Source organism: Echinops telfairi, unplaced genomic scaffold, assembly GCF_000313985.2.
Source record: "Echinops telfairi isolate 266 unplaced genomic scaffold, ASM31398v2 ScPeMD7_7356;HRSCAF=8355, whole genome shotgun sequence".
Classification (NCBI taxonomy): Eukaryota; Metazoa; Chordata; class Mammalia; order Afrosoricida; family Tenrecidae; genus Echinops; species Echinops telfairi.
The window spans coordinates 2,468,100-2,487,672 of NW_022111256.1; the positions used below are offsets into that span (position 1 = coordinate 2,468,100).

At 48.0% G+C, this 19,573-nt stretch overlaps 1 protein-coding gene across 1 annotated transcript in view; it reads left to right on the top strand.

Annotated features, from left to right (window-relative positions):
- Positions 1–19,573, top strand: part of ANO2 (anoctamin 2) — a gene marked incomplete at its 5' end in the record, with an annotated part of 414,765 nt that overhangs the window by 331,418 nt on the left and 63,774 nt on the right. Inside the window, one exon of the mRNA XM_013008512.1 lies at positions 18,657–18,766. Coding sequence (XP_012863966.1) covers positions 18,657–18,766 — 110 coding nt within the window. The remainder of the gene's footprint in view (positions 1–18,656; positions 18,767–19,573) is intronic.

Sequence of the window (19,573 nt, forward strand, 5' to 3'; positions counted from 1 at the left end):
CTGCCATCACCCAAAGGACCTGTACATCTAGTTAATGTCTCTATGGATTACCTCCCCTGAGTTTCATAGGGAGAAAATAATACAAAAACCCCAACAGTGACCAAAAGCAGCATCCAAATGAAAGCAGAAGATAGTGGGAATGAGAACAAATTAGAAAAAGGGCCATAAGGGAAAACACATGATAATAGGTTAAAATTTAATCTAATACGTTAAAATTGAATCTAACCTTATCTGCAGTCATCTGCTTTTCAAGGCACCCTGTCTGAGGGCAAGAATATTCACACAGTCCATGGTCTGAGGGAGTCCCATGGAGGCTTAATCTGCATGGGGTGCTGCAAATGGATGTGGGGCCTTCACAGTCAGTCAGCCATTGCCTTCTATTAAACAACAACAGCAACAATCAAACACACTGCCATTGAGTCGATGCCGGCCCATGATGACCTGACAGGACAGGGTAGACTGGCCCTGTGAGATTCCGAGCCTGTCCCTCTTTCCGGGAGCAGAAAGCCTTCTGCAGCACATGGTAACTGGGAAAATGAGGCAGTGAAGCAGTTAGGTGTCCCCTCAGTAACATTCTTGAGCAGTAGCCCCTTGGCCCATGTTGATTACCTCAAGAGACAGAGAATTTACAACCCTTGAAGGATAAGCCTGGGGTCTACTCTTTTCTCGCTTAGCCTGGATGCAAGACAGATTCAATACTTCCTGTGCACCATCGCAGGGTTTTAACGCTGCTCATTTTCCCAGCAGCGTTTAGAAAGTTGAAGAAAGCCTCTTGACACATGAGCCTGTGATGGTCAGATCTACCCTCCTACTGCCGGGGCCCCAGAAAATCCACACATTCCCCATGCCCTGAGCCGACTTCAAAGAAGCATATCAGACTTCCCAAGCTTCGAGCCAGTGGGAAAAAGGCAGTGGCCTCAGTGCTCAGACGTGTCCTCAGACGTGTCATTTGAGCTGCAACCTGCTGTTGCCCGAGCAGTTGTGCTTATTCGATGGGGGAGGGCTGAGCGGGAAGCCCCTTTCTTCATCACACGCACTCTGGGTGGGCTGCATGCACCCCACTCCCTCTTGAAATTTCAGTTCCCAGACCTAGGTGTAGGAGTCCAAACTTCAGGCTATGCCACCCTCATCGACCCAAAACCAGGCCCGCCACCACTGGGGTAGATTCCGACGTCGCAACCCGACGTAGGGTTTCCAAGCCCATAGATCGTTATGGGAGCAGACAGCGTGTCTTTGTCACACTGGGGTGACTGGTGACTTTGAGCCACCGGCTCTGTGGTTAGGAGTTCAACGCTCAGGCAATAGCTCTGCCAGGACTTCAGTAAAAACGGGCCTCACTGCCACCGAGTCAATTCCAACTCCCACCAGACAGGGCAGAATGGCCCCTGTGGAATTCTGAGACTAACTTTTTATGAGGTAGAAAGATTCTGGTGGTTTCGTACGACTGACCTTGCCCTCAGGGCTCGAGGGTGAATTGATGATCTGCTGTTAATATAATCTTTTTGACAAAAAAGATTTTTTTTTGACAAAAGCTTAGCAGACAATTTTAATGCACGTTGTTTAGTGATATCCAAGGATCCCTCCTGTGGGCGCACTAAGGAATCCTGGATACCCAATGGCTAATATACTCAGGAAGCCGGGTTACCCTATGGCTAATATACTCATTAAGCTGGGTTACCCAATGGCTAATATACTCATTAAGCCGGGTTGCCCAATGGCTAATATACTTAGGAAGCCAGGTTACCCAATGGCTAATATACTCAGGAAGTCTGTTACCCAATGGCTAATATACTCGGGAAACCAGGTTACCCAATAGCTAATATACTCAGGAAGCCGGGTTACCCAATGACTAATATACTCAGGAAGCCGGTTACCCAGTGGCTAAGTGCTCAGCTGCTAACCGAGGGAAGCAAAGCAGTAGACAAGAGTGACGGGACCCGAGTGCTCACTGGACTTACAGAGTAATGACGGAAAGGTGCACAATGCGGAAGGTCATTTCACAGAGTGTGAGAAAGTAAAGGGTGACAAGCTAGACAGTGGTTTGGGTTCTGCACTTCGGGAGGGGTGATTAGAAAAGGCCTATCTTGGGTGGAAGCAATATAGCTGAGACCTAAGTGACAAGGAAGAGCCAAACCAACTGCACGAAGGGGAAGCTGTGAGGTGGAAGTAAACTTGGAGTGTACGTGTCATCTCGTAGAAATATTATACAGAGTACTCACCGGATGTGTTGTCGCATACGATCATGGATTATTGTTGGCATTTTCATGTGTGATCCCCAGCAGTAAAGTCGATTGCACTTCGGTCATAAATTAACCTTAAAATCTTGGTTGTGTAGCATCAAGTGTTAATGTTGTGGTTGTGTCTTGACTTTTCCTCCTGTTCATACTCTGTGTCTAGTGTGAATTGGTAGGGAGCTTGGCTTCACACGGTCGCACAGGGACCCAGACTGAAAGGGGCCTTCGTGAACATGCTGCCAGGGAAAGGGAAGGCTGGAGCGTCACACAAACCAACCTAAACCAGGATCCACGTGCCGTTGAGTTGATTTTGACTTACAGGGCTATAGAAGCACCAATGGCGGAGTTCGTTACACTTCGGGCTGTTAACCACAAGGTCCGCAGTGCTAAAGCACCAGCAGCTGCTCGTTTGGAGAAAGATGAGGCTTTGTACTCCTGCAGAACGCTACCGTCTCGGAAACCCACAGGGACCATTCTGCCCTGTCCCGCATGGTGGCTTTGAGTCTGAGTCAACTCAACAGCAGTGAGTGAGTGAATGTGACCTTAGAGAACAGAGTAGAACAGCTCCATAGGGTTCCCAAAGCTGCAGTCCTTATGGATGCAGATTTACCACACCTTTCTCCTGTGGGGTGGCTGGTTAAGTTCAAACTACCAAACTTTGGGTTCATGGCTGAATACTTTAGCCACTGCTCCCCCAAGGATTATAGAGGCTATCAACTGCTTCAATTTTGAAGGGTTATCCATTGCTTCAGCTCAGAGCTTGCTGGCTCTTGTTAGGTCCCATCAAATCAGTTCTGACCCATAGGGACCCTGCGCACACAAAACAAAACAGTGCCCGGTCCTGTGCCATCTTCACAGTTGCTCCTATGCCTGAGCCCAGTGGTACAGCCACGGTGTCAATCATCTCTCATTGAGTGCTTTCCTTGTAACTGCTGCCCCTCCACTTTACCAAGCCTGACGCCACCTCGGGGACGGACCTTCCTGGCTAGAATAAGCTAATGATAAAGAAGTTGGAGCATTTGTGACAGTGCGTGGCATTCCATAAACAGGAAAGGTCTCCCTGTCCCTTTCTCTGACCAGGCTAGAAGAGCAGGGGCTACAATTTGACACTTTCTTCTCCTACAGAGTGTCAGGCTTCTGGTTAACTTGGCATACTTGTGATGAAGTGATTGGTGAAATAAGTACATCTCCACATTCATTAAAAAAAAAACCCACACCTTTTTTTGAAGAATGCCTTTCGGATAGGCATCCTGTAAGCCGTGTAGAGGCTACAGCAATCATTTATGTATTCATTATTCTAACTCTGCTTACTTACCCCAAACTCTGAGGAAATAATGAGAAGAATAAGGCAGTCGGGCTGAGAGGATGGAAAGGGGCAGCACATGTCTTACAGAATCTGACATTTCCTGGATGGCAAAGAGTGCACGTACTAATGAAGTGGGTCATACAGAGCAGGAGATGAGCAACATATTTGCAGACTTGAGGGTCCCCAGGGTCTCCACAGGGGCATAAAGCTATGGATAATACCACCTAATTGTGTACGGATTTGGCCAGGCTTAGGGGCTTCCTTTGCCATTCTCCCGCAGGGTTTAGTGCCCATCTGGCTTCCTGCTCTCAAGCGTCCTGATGGTGGAGGCTCTGCGGGTGGAAGGGCTTTGGTCACCAAATGCAGGCAGCTGCTGCAAGCAACCCCAACACATGCCCAAGTGCTTCCCCCCACGGCTGCCTAAGGGAAGGCCAGTTTCCTAGAAATGTCTCTCAACAGGACCAGCCCCTAGGCCTCCCATAGTCTATTCTTGTCATAAATAGGCATAACAAAAGACAGAATTGTCAACTACCTGTGGAGTGATTCGGCTTAGTAGTGGTAGAGAGAGATGGTAATTGTCTCCCTGGATGCTACAACAAGACATGCTCTAATCTTGAATCAATCCAGCCCTGACATAGCAGAAACCTGATGTGGTGGGGTGAGGTTGCTAGGGAAATGAATGTAGGTTTGGAGCCTGGGCCTGGAAGGCGTTTGGCTAGCCAAGCAGGACACAGCGCGCACAGTGTGTAGTGGACTTCAGCGGGCATCGATGAGCGACGTGTCCTGCCATGGACATGGGGCTTCCAAGGAACGGATGGGCCATGGGTCGTCTTAGTCCTCCCTGGACAACTTTGCTGCAAAAGACCTTTTTTTATTCAAGCCTTCCAAAGTAGAGGTCGTTTTGGTGATGAAGGTGCGCTTGTAAGCAATGATGTTCTCCCGCACCTCATATGTATGTGGAAGCTGGGCAGTCCGAAAGGAAGACACCAGATGAGTTGGCAAGTTTGAATGGTTCGTCGTGCTGGTGAAGAATGTTTTAAAGTATGCTGTAGATTGCTAAGAATACCTCAAACTAAACACATTGCTGTCACATATCCATCATGACTCTAAAGGACAACTACGTACCCCATAGAGTTTCTCTCACAATGTGGCGGATCCCTTTGTACCACCTGTTTTTCACGGAGCAGCTGAGAACTTAACCACGGTGCTACTCAGACTGCTGGGTATGTGAACTAGCCTGTCCTGGAAGAAGTACAACCGCAATGCTCCTAAGGAGACAGGGTGGCGAGACTTCATCTTGCTTACTTTGGACGCGTCATCAGGAGGGACTCAACCCCAGAGAAGGACACCTCTTGGTAGAGAGTCAACGAGAAAGAAGAAGACTCCGTGAGATGGACTGACACAGGGGCTGAATTCATAGCCTCAAATCTAGTAACACTAGTAAGGATGGTGTAGGACCAGGGAAATTCACTTCTATTGTGCTCATATCTGGGGTCACAATGAGTCCGCACCAACTCAAAGACCCCTTACGGATAACGCAGTCCTCAACCGGCCTCAAAGATAATGGCTACAGAGTGGAGTCTGTCCTTGGGGGAAGAAGCCTGCCAGGAGTGGACAGGCTATTTGGACTCCAGACAAGCAGGCAAATAGAACAGGCCCCCCGGAGGGAGGCTGGATATGAGGCAAGGCAGCAAAGATAACAACCCAACCAACGGAGCCCACTGGGTTTCTTCTTGGGTCAGGACACAAGGATGGACCCTACCTTTGTAGCAGCAGGCTTGTGAGCCCACCACCATGGAGCACTGTGTCTGCTGGTCCTGAGACCAATGCACGGTGAACAAAGCACAGAGCATGCGTGGCCTGGACAGGAGCCGGTGCATCCTCTGTTGGGGAATTCCTTTTCTTTTTTTACTAATAGATCATTTTATCGATGCCTCTTACAGCTCTTATCACAATCTAACATCCACTGTAGCAAGTACATTTGTACATATGTTGCATTCATCCTTTTCAAAACCTTTTCTTTCTACTTGAGCCCTTGATATCAGCTCCTCTTTTTTTCCCTCTTCCCCACCATGCCACCCTCATGAACCTTTGAGCAATTATTGTTATTTTCATATCTTACACCATCTGCTGTCCCCCTTCACCCACATGATGTTCGTCCCCCTGGGGTGGGGGAGTGATACGTCAATCATTGTGATCAGTTTCCCTTTCTCCACCTTCTCCCTACCCTCATGGTACTGATACTCTCATTATTGGTCCTGAGAGGTTTATCTGTCCTGGATTCTCTATGTTGAGAGCTCTTCTCTGTACCATTGTACATGCTCCGGTCTAGCCAGATTTGTAAGGTAGAACTGAGGTCATGATAGTGGGGGAAGGGGGCTGGAAGCATTAAAGAACTAGAAGAATGTTGTGTTTCATTGGTACTATACTGCATCCTGGCTGACCCATTCCTTCCTTGTGACCCTTCTGTGAGGCAATGTGCAATTGTCTACAGATAGGCTTTGGTCTCCATTCCAACCCGTCTTGTTCGCATCCAAATGGTTGTTTGTTGGGGTCTTCTGATGCCTGACCTGATCCCACTGACACCTTGTGATCCCAAAGGTTGTTGTGCTTCTTCCATGGGGGCATTGCCACTTCTGTTGGGGAATTCTGATAGGAACAGAATGGAAGGGGCAGGTTGGCACTCACTTCCTAGGAGGAATCCTGAAGATGCTGTAGCTTTTCCTTGATCACCATTGTTTTCCAAATCCTTTCCCCCCACTTCCTCTTCTTCTTCAGCTCTCTTCCAACACTATTTGCAATATAGTGCTGCTGCAATACAATGCTGGGTTGTGTGTGGAACTGACAGATTTATTCTTCAACCTTCATGAGATCTCTCCAAGGTACAAGTATCAGGTTTATTATTACAGGTACTTTAATAACTAGACATGAGTTGAATCAAACCAGCCAATTCTTATCCAGTCCGCGTGTGTGAGTTGTGTAGATATTGCTGCTAGCCTGCTCACTGTCACAGTCTCAGAGTCTACTGGTTTGGGGACAAGAAAGTGAACAAAAGAGCAGGTGGGGAAGGAGCCTGGTTGCTGTGGAGTCCCCACCATGTACTGGGAAACACTGGGAACCAGTAACCATTTTCTGTCAAATGGTCTTTAACTCATGGTGAGGCCTTATGTGTCAGAGTTTGCACTGGGTGAGTGTTTGGATGTACCTCCTCAAGCCTGCCTTTCAGACACCCTGGGATTGAGCTTAGAGCTTCGGGTTTGCAGACAAGTGCTTTAAGTTTTTGCGCCCCTCAGGCATTCCAGCAGACGCTGTTAGGCACTGAATATACATGGCCTCACATAATTTTCACAGAAAAGGCCCAAGAAGCTTAGAAACTTGACCAAGGCTTATAATTAATAGTGGTGCACCTGTGCTTGGACACACGCATGTACCTGGTCTTTATCCTGTGTCAAGTGCTGGTCTTAATACTTCGTTTATCTTAACCTTTTTAATCTTCAAAACAGCTCCAATGCAGGTGGTAGCTCTAACACTGCCATTTTACAGATGAGAAGACGGAGTCACAGAAGGTCAAGTAGCACTGCTACGTTTTCTAGCTAATGAAGGGTGAATCTGGCCTCCATGTCCATGCTGAGACTAAGATAGTCTACTGTCCTATAGATGCATATGTTAGCCTAGGTTGACTAGAGAAACAAATTCATAGACACTCATATGTGTTTAACAAAGAGCTTTATATCAAAGAGCAATTGTATATTGAGAAAACATCCCAGCCCAGTCCAGATCAAGTCCATGAATCCAATATTAGCCCATGTGTCCGATACTAGTCCATAAATTCCTCTTTAGACTCATGCAGCACATGCAATGATGCTGAATGCAGGAAGATCACAGGCCAGTGGGTAGAAAGTGTTGTGGATCCAGTGGCAGTGGAAGCATCTCAATGCTGGCAGGAGTCTCCACATGTCTTTTCCAGCTCTCTGAGTGTCTCAACAGCAGGAAAGGGAAGGCAGAGAGACTGGGTCTGGACTCCAGTGAGCTATTTATCTTTGTTATACCTCCAGATGAGGTCATCAAGCTTCAATCTGATTGAAAGGCTCCACCCCTTTGCTCAAGTTGACAGAAGATTATGTAACTGCCACAATGTACCTGGCCTTTTCCTCAGAAAAAATTAAGTTTGTTGAGAAACAACAGAAATCTTACCAAGGCTCTAGAAGGGTTACTAGAGATCTAAAATTGATGGTGAGGAGGCCTGGTGGGGCTGGATCAAGTGCAGTGTGTCCAAGAGGAATCACTGAGAGCCGAGTGGAGGGGGAACATGATAGTGAGGCTGGAGGAAAGTGAAAGGAAATAGAGGAAAGAAGTAGGAAGCAAAAGCTATTTATAGAGATATAGCTATAGGCATGCATATATGCAAATACATTAATTTATAATGAAAGGGACAGAGTCCAATGTACTTATATTTGTATGCTAAAGTATTAAGATTGCAGACAGATTTGAGCCTCTACTCAAGGCCTCCCTAAAAGCGAGCACACTTTGTTCTAATTACCTGTCACTCTTTGATACTCACCTTCCCAACACAATCACTGAAGACAAAATGGGTGCATAAGCAAATGTGAAGAAAGTGGATGGTGCCCAGCTATCAAAGGATATAGCATCTGAGCTCTTAAAGGCTTGAAGTTAAACAGCCATCTAGCATGGAAGCAAATAAGTCCACATGGAAGAAGCACACCAACCTGTGTGATCATGAGATGTCGATAGGATCAGGTATGAGGTATCAAAAGGTCCAAAACAAACAATCATATCGATGTGAGTGAGGGGTTTGAAGAGGAGACCTAAAGCCCATCTGTAGACAATTGGACATCCCCCACAAAAGAATTCCAAGGAAGGGACAATTCAACCAGGGTACAGTATAGTATCAATGAAACACACATCATTCCTCTAGTTCCTGAAAGCTCCCTACCCCCGCCCCACTACCATGACCCAGTTCTACCTTATAAATTTGGCTAGACCAGAGTATACACATTGGTGCAGATAAGAGCTCTCGACTTACGGAATCCAGTATAAATAAACCCATTGGGAACAGTAGTGGGAGTAGTGATATCATGAGAGTAGGGGGCTGGTGGGGGTGGGGAGGGAAGGGGAAGGGGGAGACGAACCCATCATAAGGTTGAATAGATAGCCCACCCCTCAGGAAAACGAATAAAATGTGGGTGAAGGGTGACAACGGACAGTGTAAGGTACAAAATAACAACAATAATATATGTTAATCAAGGGTTCACGAGGGTTGGAGAGTGGGGGAGGGAGGGGACAAAAGAGGAGCTGATACCAAGGACTGAAGTGGAAAGACAATATTTTGGAAATGTTGATGGCAACATATGTAAAAGTGTGCTTAATACAATTAAATGATGGATTGTCATAAGATGTGTCAAAGCCCCCCAATAAAGTTGTTAATTAAAACAAACAAAAATATATGCCGTGAAGGAGCCCTCGTAGTGTAGTGAGTTACTCATTGGGCTGCTCACACAAGGTCAGCAGTTTGAAACCACCAGCTGCTCCGAGGGAGAAAGATGAGGCTTTCTGCTCCCGTAAAGAGGGACAGGCTTGGAAAGCAGTGGGGCAGTCCTACCCTGCCCTGCAGGGCTGCTATGAGTCAGAATAGACTCAATGGTGATGAGTTTGGTGTGGCTTTTCACATGTGAATGATAAGCGGTGAGTCTCCCAGGGAAGAGGGACCCCCCAGTACCTCAGCTGCCCTCAGGCAGGCAAGAGGCAGTGGGAGCAGCTCAGCCTCACCTGCCACTGTCCGACCGACCCTTGAGGAGACATTAGGAGATCCTAGGATCCCACATGTGACATTAAAGAAAGGAAACAAATTTATTTTTGAAAGCAATGCCACCAAGAATTTCTGAGTCCAAAATTTTTCACCCAGTTCTAGGTTAACCTTCGCCAAAGATAAGCTGCTCTTACTGTGCAGGAGCCGGGGCAAGAGAGGGAAACAGCAAGGTGAAAACCATGGCTACTATAGGCTGCCTGGCATCAAAGGCATTTTTTAACGAAAACATGTTGTGTATATATGGCTGCCTCTAATTCTCCATCAAATGTGGACAGTGTGTGTTTTCCGAGTGAAGGGTGAAAGTGTCGGCTTTATGGGCCTCTGCACTCTGGGGGCAGGGAGTCTGAGTCCCCCTGCAGGAGCCCGATCAAGCCTTTGTCCAAGAGTGGGGGCACATATGGAGCTGGCCATGCCTGGTGGAGCCTACGCCTTCCTGGAGGGAAGACTGGAGGGCTGGCAAATTGAAACCTGGCCCCAGAGCCAGGTCTCCTGGGTTGTCTGTCCAGCTTTCCACCAGCTCTTGCCTCTCTGGGTGGCCTCGGTCGTGGGGGAGGAAGATCCCCCAATCTGTCAGGGCCATGGAGGGTGTGGCAAGGCCCTACCATTGTCTGAGGATAGCCCCCCTCCCCCCTTCCAGTGACGGTGTCTTGAATGGTTGTCAGTGTCTTGGGGGAAAGAGAGGATAGTGAGAGTCTGTTACTAATAATAATAATTAAATTGTAAAATTTAATCAACGCTATGCCCGAGTGTGTGGAGCAATTCGTTCCAGTTCTATGAAGTGACGAATTCATAATAGTTTCATGCAAGTGGTAGAACAACTTCTGGACCGTGGACCCTAACCGTGATCACGTCTCTCGTATTTTTCCAGTGAATCATGGAATCCCTGGTCCTTCTGATTAGGAAAAAGCCCCCCAAGCTCCTCTCCCACTCGGAGTTTTCTTAGATCTCAGGGATGTTAGCCATCCAAAAGATAAAAGGAAGGGGGTGTTTGGGTGATTCCGTTGCCACCCCCTCTCTACCCTTCCCTGTTCTGTGGCAATGCCCCTGTTCCTTTCCCTCTGGCTTCTGGTTGGGGTTCTGTTAATAGGGGGAAGGTGCCTTAGCAGCATAGAGGGAAGGGAATAGCAGGGCATTTCTCCTGGGTGCCTCCCTGATTGTCCCACTTCTCAAGCAAAGCATTGTCTCCTTATAACTATAGCTCTCAGAGGGTCAGTCTTCTGTGGTCTTTATGGACTGGCCTGTGAGAGCTATAGTTATGAAGAGCCATATAAAGTCATACTGATCCATGTCCTACTCCTGTCGTCGTCGTTTCTTCACCATTATAACGGAGCCTTCATTGCGATGCCCCTCTCTGCCAGAAGAAGCTGCATCCCTGTTGAGATGGCACTGCCTTCCCCATGGAGATCCTGAATGGACCACGGGGCTTCTGAAAGGGAGGGTGCCTTGCTCTTTCAGGCTAAGCCCAATCAAAAGGCTGTAGTGATTTGGGTCCTTTTAGGATAAGGAGTTCTGGTGGTGTAGTGGGTTACACATTGAACTGATAACCACAAGATCAGCAGTTCAAAACCACCAGTTGCTCCACAGGAGAAAGATCAAAGGGTGTTTACTCCTGTAAAGAGTTTCCATCTCAGGAACCCAGAAAGGGCTGTTCTAGTTGATACCACCAGGTCTCTATGAGTCAGAATCAACTTGATGTCAGTGCGTGAGTCTTTCAGGATAGATACGTATCTACCCATCACACCAGGATGCCCATTGCGGTGACCCAGAACCGATGACACCCTTCTCTCCGCAAATCCACCCTAGAGCATGCAGCTTGCCTCTTCAAACCAACACAATACGACAGATCTCATTATATCCTCTTAAATGTCCCTTCTGTGGACAGCCACGGTGACTCCAAAGGCCTTGACTATCCTTTTAAAGGAGATGCCCTTAGGAATGCCAGTGTTCCCACTTTTTGTCTGCTAAGAGACCTCTGTCATGGATTCTAATCTCCCTCGTTGACGCCTTCTTCACATAAGAAGAGGAAATACATATACAAAGCAGTTCCCTAATCAGAGCCTTGCTTGCAGTAGTACAGGCAAACACGTGGGGCCTTCCACTCCCCTTGGCACTTTCCAGGCCGTATCCCACTCAGTCCTTAAGACAAATGCTTAAGGAAGCTGTTCTGGGGAGGTAGCATGTCAGGAATTAGAGTATCAAGACGTGGAGAGGTAAAATCCATGTATCTGGGTAGACGCCAGCAGAAAGGTTTTCCAGCCCTGCTATTAGGTACCACTGAGTCAGTTCCAACTTGTAGTGGCCCTGTGTGCAGCAGAACGGAGCACTGCCTGGTGCTGCAGCACATTCACAATTGCTATGTTGCAGCCCATTGTTGCCGTGATCCATCTATCTCCCTTGATGGTCTTCCTCCACTCCTCTCTCCTTCTACTTACCCAAGCATGATGTCCTTGTTCCGTATCTGGTCCCTGCTTATAACATGTCCAAAGTACGTGAGAGCCAGTCTTGCCATTCACTCTTCTAAGGAACATGCTGTCTGTACTTCTTCAAGACAGGTGTGCTTGTCCTTCTGGCAGCCAATGGTACTTTCAACACTTTTTGCTCGTATCAGAATTTAAAGGCATCCATTCTTCTTTGGCTTTCCTTACCCATTGCCCAACGTTCACGTGCCTATGAGCTGATGGAAAAACTGACTTGGATCAGGTGCCCCTCAGCCCCCTCAGTTCTTCTCTCAGCGTCTGGTGAATTGCGTCACAGATCACAGAAGGCCAGAAGGACTTGGGAAACCACCTAGTCCAACCTTGACATTGAGTCATTGACTTGTGGGAGCTTTGGAGTCTTCAAAACTGGTCAGGTGCTTTGGGGGGATGGTTCTGAATCGCTGTAATGCTTCACACCCTTTGGGGTACATTTCAGGGAGGACACAAGCCAAGAGGGATGGAGGATTTGCTATGTTCTGTATTGAATTCTCCCCATGATTCTTTTCTCAGCCAATGGCACCGCTACCCATCCAAAGGCTCAAACCCAAACCTGAACTTCACACTTTTCCCACCCAATCTAAGCAAATATTGTTCATTCAACCTTGAACCATATCACAGATCTAGTCACGTTTCACAAGTTCTATCCTGAGTGCTCGTCTTTCGTCTGAACAAGCACAGCACACTTTTATCCCTCTGCCGTCACTTCTCCACTCCCTACAGTTCACTCTCTGTGAGCCTTTAGATGTGAGTTTTATCTATCCCTTTACTCGCACAGTTTCAAGGTGGCTTCCTATTGAACTTCCAACAAAATCTAAATTCCTTCCAGTGGCCCGCGTTAACTACCTCCAGCCTCTTTCTCAAATTCACTGGCCCCCCACCCCCCACATACTTTGTCTTCACAAAGCCAGGGTGCACAGTGGTTAAGTACAAAATTGCTAACCAAAATGTTAGTGGTTTCAACCCACTAGTGGCTCCATGGGACAAAGATGTGGTCATCTGTTTCCATAAAGATGTGCAGCCTTGGTAACTCAATGGGGGCAGTTCTAGTCTGTCCTATAGGGTTGCTATGAATTAGAATGGACTTGACAGTAATGGGTGAGTAATTCTTTCTCCTTACTCAGAATGCTTCGGAAGCTTGGACCTATCTTTTCCTTGTACATCCCTGGTCTCTCCTACCCTCAGGCCTCTGTTCCGACTGCCCTCACTCTTCAGAATATTCTCCAGCTCTGCTCCTGCTTTTTCTCCCGCTGTCAGTTTAGAGATCACCTCCTCACATGCCTTTCCTCTCCGCTGTTACTGAAACGTTGTCCCGGCCCCTCTTGGCTTCTTCTCCTATCCCCATAATGCTCACTGCTCTCAGAAATATGCTTCTTTGCCCACCCTCCCCTTCTAGACTACAATGGCAGTGCATGATAGTCGATCGAGATGTCTTGAATGAATACATGATATCGATTGAGATAATAGGTGATCAGATGTCTTGATACATGATAGTCGATGGAGATGTCTTGAATGAAAAATGTCAAATATGATGGAAAGGCAAGATAGACCTAACATCTCCTTGGAGCTGTTGAACAGGAGCGAGGTTGGAAGGGCTCTATTCCTCCACCCGGCCAGCGTGTGTGCTTCCCGTGTGTGCCGGTCTGGATGGCCCTGTGGTGTCATGGGAGCCTCAGTGGCCAGGGGCAAGGCACGTCACCCTGTTCTCTCCTCTCTGCTGCCTTTCTCATGGGGGAGAGCATCTTCACAATAAGTCAATGGGAAAACCATGCCAGTGCCTGTCTCCAGGGCCTGCTCCACGGTCACCATGACTACGGGGTTCTCATGATGGATTGGCAGCAACAGCTTGGGGCTTTCACGTTCACACTCGCTCTCTGTCTCTCCTTCTTGCCAGTTGGCCCTTCCTGGATAGAGGTTTGGTTGTTGTTTTTCCCTCCCTTTAAAATAGGGTGCTCCAAGATCCTAGTACCATGAGCAAGATCCTTATCCAACACAGTCAAGACTCAGGTCCTCTTTCCTAGAGACAACAGTTATCTTCCAGGCCCGCAGGGTGGTGTGTCTTTGCTACTAAGCCACGGGGCCACAGGAGTATCGCAGACACCCTCACCCATGATCTGTACTTCTGGCACTCCCAGCGCCCTCAGGCAGTGGTACACTGGGTGCCTCATTCCACAGCTGGCTGGTGATTTCCTCCCCATGGCACAAACAAGGCAACAACATCGCATGGAAGGAGGGGAGGCCAAGCTGCCGGTCCCCTCACCCACACTCCCACACGCAAATAGAGGGAAGACCAGATGGTTGGACTGTCAGAAAACATTGCTGTGTGCAAAGACTCGAGGAGAGGCAGGGAGGGCCACCTCTGCCCACTGCCTCAGTGGCACAGGTTCGGGCTCCTGTGCCTTTGCCTGAGGGGCCCTTCACTGGTGGTGCTAGTGAAAAGGCACACATGCCCATCTCCCATTGTCCCCTTGTCTTGTCACCATCTTTATGTAGCTACTGGCAGGATTTTTGGGGGGTGGGTGGGGTGGTAATCAGTTAAGAGGACCTGCCACTCCAAAATCCAGATTCTGCAGCTAGCATCCTCTTGCCAGCCGTGGGCCTTCCATTCGATTAGGGCGAGAGCTCTGGGGACTCGGTCCTAAGCTGGCCCCCTGGGACTAACTCAGGCTTTCACACTAATTATTTTTCAAGGCAGTTTACAGCCGGATCCTTTGCTCGCATATTTTTTCATGACACATGAACCCCACTGCCCTCAAGTCGATTCCATCTCATCGTGACCTTACAGGACACAGGAGAATTGCCCCACAGGGTTTCTGGCCTGTAAATCTTCACGGAAGCAGACTGCCCCGTGTGTTTCTCCCAGGATCCTACAGTTAGCAGCGGAGCCCTTCAACCGCTGTCTTCCAAACCTGCTTCCCAATGCACTTGGAAAGAAAAGGCTGGGTGGGTGATCGCTCTGCATAGGAGCTTTATTTGATAGTCTTTTCTGACCAGAGATGGGGTCTACTCTCAGGTGAAAATCTTCTCCAATGGATTGGGAGTGTGAGAAACCGGCAATTGCCCTCTCATTAAGCTGGGGAAGCTTGCTGTGAACGGTGGGATTATGGGAGCATCTGATTAGAGAGGAGCTGCCGGACTTCCTCTTTTCTCCAAGTCTGTTCTTCTTTGCATCCCAATAGCAATTGACATGTCAAGGTAATTCAGGTGGAATCTTGTGAAGCACAGGCCTGGGCTATTTCCTGCTTAGGGATCAGATTCAGATGACTCTCCAGGTATGTGTCTTGTGAGAATACCCTTCCTTGTGGTCTGAAATGCAGATTGCCTCAAATGAACCAAGTGGGCTCTGAAGAACTAGAAGGAGCCTGTCCCATCTTCTCAGTTCTAGGAGTCGTGCCACATGAACCAAACCAGGCAAACGAGCCCCAGGGCTTTGGAGTTCATCCTTCCTTCAGGCTCCCGGTGCCTCGCTCACACACTCCCATGTCTCTCCCTCGCCCACTCCCACCTTGTCTCCCTTCCGTGGAGTTGTTCCCCAGGGCCCTCCTTCTCCAGAAGGCTCCACAGCACATGCACAGGAGGCCCACAGAGCATCTCCAGCTGATTGAGTGGCCTAGCAAGTGGATTTGGATTGTTTATTGGAAGTGCCCATGATTTATGGCGGCGCATGGCCCTAGAAGCACAAGCACAGAGCCATTTTTAGAAACAAAACTAATAAATAAAACACAGACCCATGATTTAATCAGTAAAGAGGAAAGGAACCGTTCATTTCCACTGGGAGCAGAGAGCTCTGAAAGGACCAGACTCCCTCTCCAGAGAACTTGGAGGAAATTCCCGTAGGGCTTGGGAGATTTGAGGACACACAGTTCAAAGGGGACTATAGAAGTAAACCAAAGACACATGCCACCCAAACGTCCCCCTTCATCCCCTTCCAGCATCACTGATGGGGTGAGTTTTCCCAATTTCCAGACTCTCAAACCTGACTGAATGGTTTTTTTAGAAGGCATTCTTGTTGATGCCTGTTTTCTAATCCAAAGACATTCAAAGGTCACAGACAAAATGTAGTGAAGTTACCATTGCTTTGGATGCCCCAGGCACACTGTAGAGGCCTGGATTCTGCTGGACACGTTCTCGGTCTTCCTCCATTGTTTCCTTTCTTCCCTCTGCTTTCTTTCTATTTTGCTCTTATTCTCATTCTTTCTATCCTTTTCCCGCTCCCTCCTACCTCTCCATTTTCTTCTATCTTAATCTCGCTCCTTTGCAATCCAGGCATAAGGCATTCAGTTCTTGACCTTGGGTTCATCTTGAAGTAACCTTCAGCCTTCCCCCCAAGAGCATATCCGGGATTCTTCAAGCATTTATTTAAAACAAGAAAGAAAGAAAGAAAAGCAGGTCTTGTATATTTACTGGAGAGTCTGTGGAAGGCAGAGAGAGGTCCTGCTGCGATGCCCAGCAGATGCTGGGGAGATTTCTACTCAGTGTCTTGATCTCTCCCTCTGCAATGCCTGCTACTTCTAATCCTTCTCCTGATGCCCCCACCTGGCTCCAGCCTTTCCTAGATCCTCTGTCTCATTCCAATATCCCTCCTTATCTTAGGTCAGGGAATTGTACTCTCTTTCGACTACTCCTCTCTGTCTTCTCACCCAGAATCCTGTTCGACAAACAAAGGTCCCTGCTTAGGATTTGTCTTCCTTGTAAAATGACAGGAAGTGATTAGTACATTCGTATTTTTTCACTGGTCCAAATGGTATCATTTCCTGTTATTCCTTCATTCACCGAATACATTTGCAGAGTGGTGTGCATCTGTCAATGGTTGGGATCTGCCTGGATGCGTTTTTCTGGTGTGCTTGTCCTCAAAACACCCATCCAAATTGTACAGGAGAGGAGCAAGGCAAGTGTTGGGGCACGGGAAGTGATAAGATGAAGAGTGAGATGTGGGTTCAGAGTTCTCTTGAGATCTTAAAACTGAAAGTGCCCTTAGAAATCAATGGCAGGCTTTGCCACTGGGACCTCAGAGTCATTTTCTTTAGTCAAGGGGAATAAGGCTCAGGTGCAAGAAGGGGATGTGGAATCCTCAGCCCAGTGAGGTCCTGGTAGGTGTAAATCACTCTGAGAGGAAGGGACACTGCCTTCTTTGTTGGGGCAAGATCTGTAGCAGGGAGGGGAGAGGCATTAGAGGTTGAAGCGCTATGGGCCTTTAGCTAACACAAATAAAGTGAAGAACAAGTAGCTCAAAGAGCCGGGCGAACCATAAATGGTGAGTACCACCTGCTATACGTCGGTCATCTTGAGAAACAACGCTGTAGAAGTGGGCTCTACCCTAGTCTGAGGTTGCCTAGGTCCTTGATCTCATGGGTGTGTGTGTGTGTGTGCATGTGTGTGTGTGTGTGTGTGTGTGTGTACCCTTCCCCATGTGTGCCAGAGAGGGAGGAAAACCCACAAAGCCCTCTACCAGCTGAGGGAGGTCATTGTAGGCTTTTCCATAGAGTTCCAATGATGTCTCCAGATTCCCTAGAACGCAATGATGCTGCCAAACTCACCTGGAACAACTCCAGACGCTTGGGCTGTGGATTTCCTGGGGGGTTGGGACAAGGGCTGTCATGACGAAACTGCCTGAGCTGTGTGCCAGCAAGGGCACCTGCTAGCCATGCACACCATTGACTAGTAGAAGATGGTTGGTTGTCAATAAGGAAATGACCCTCTGAACCCCGCGAGGCTGGACGTGCCCACCGACACCTCACTCCAGAAGGCCCCAATCTGCTGTTGGGAGTGGGGCGGTGATTTGTCTGCGATGGCTGCCCTAAGTGATGGCACTTGTTCTTAGCTACTGTGGAGTGGGGGCCCCTGATTCATGGGGACCCCATATGCGGTAGAAGGAAATGCTGCCTGGTCCTTCACCATCCCCTTTTCCATCATTGGTGATCCATGTGGCTTTTGTGGGTGGATTTTTGGAAAGTAGAATAGCCCTGTCTTCCTCATCCATCATAGGCTCCCCGCTCCACGGAGACTTGCTCAGCATCAAAACAGCATATCCGCTCAAGTCCCGCTGTTTGATGTCCTTCGAGTTTGGGGCAAGAGCAGGGCTGTAGGGTGGCTAGGATAAGGTTTGCCAGTGAAATTCGTGTAGGACAGCCTTAACTTCCTAGAACAGCAGTTCTCAACCGGTGGGTTGCGGCCCCTTTGGGGGTCAAAAGGCCTTTCACATGGGTCGCCCCATTTATAACAGTAGCAAAATGACAATGATGAAGTAGCCACGAAAATAATGTTACAGTTGGGGTGTCACCACCACATGAGGAACCATATGAAAGGGTCGCGGTGTGAGGAAGGTTGAGAACCACTATGCTACCAGTGCTCCCTCCCCAAGTGGACAGAGGAGGGAATTGTAAGGACTAAGCTTCACTCTTGGCCATTTGTAGTCTCTTAAAAACAAAAACAAAACCAAAATCCGAATTCACTGCCATTGAATTGATTCATACTCACAGCACCCATACAGGACAGAATACAATGGCCTTCGTGGGGTTCCTAGGCTGTAGATCTTTATGGGAGCAGAAAGTATCACCTCTATCCCACAGGTTGGAAGGTGGTTTTGAACTGCTGCCTTTGTGTTTAGCAGCCTAATGTGTAAGGCCCACTATACTAGTTGGGGGTGGGGGGGCTTCCAGGTGACTTCAAATCTAATGGACCAGAGAGATGATCTCTTGGTTCCCTGCTCTGACTGAGTCAGGTGGGGGATGGTCATTCATGTCACAGGGTCCCAAATCTAGAGAAGTGAGACATTGATCTCTCAGCCTCATCAGCTTTGCTCTTGTCTTACAGAGGTTCCCAAAACAGAACAGGCTTTTGAGGAGCGCCTGATACTCAAAGCGTTCTTGCTGAAGTTTGTCAATGCCTACTCCCCCATCTTCTATGTGGCCTTTTTCAAAGGGAGGTGAGTATTACGACATTATATTTGGAAAGCCAATTTGGCCCTGAGCCTGGGCCCTTCACTGCCTAGACAAGTAGGGTCGCCCCAACTCACATCCTCAGTTCCCTGCCCCAGGTTTTTAATCACCTGATACTCACCCCAGCAGAAGTGTTAGCACAAAATAATTTTGAATTAACGCCTCCAGATTTGACACCCAGGGAAACTGTATGGGGATTTGGTTCTGGGCCCTGAGGTGGAGTCTGAGAAGAATTTGTGTCTCCCAGTTTTGTTAATGAGACAGGAGGGAATTTCATGCTTTACCAGTGGCTCTCCTGTCTGGATGCAAATTCATTTCTGATAAGTGTCCTTTATGGTGAGATTAGTTGGCTACCTGATAGGACAGGTTCCAGGAAACATCAGCTAATTATACCAGGAAAGCTTTCCTAGAACTAAGAGATTTCAGACAGACAGCAAGGGCTATCAGAGTCCACACTTGATCATTTCTTGTAGCTCTGTTTGTGACCCAACAAACTTCTCGCCTTCCCAGAACCTCTGCCCTTGGCTCTACTGAAATAATAGCTAGACTGTCTCAGTAGCAGAGAGTATATAGCTCACTGGTGTTTTCTATCAAGGTACTATGTCAATAGCAACTTGTGAACATACACCTATGATGTTCCAAGCAAGAACCAGGGTCCTAACCTGTAGAGAAAGGGGTGGCAAGTTGGAAGAAGTAGTCTTGGAAATAGCATGATATAAGCTGTAATAAGTGCTATGATAAGGCCTGTAAATAAAATGTTAGGGGCCACTAAATCATGAACAGACAGTAAGAGC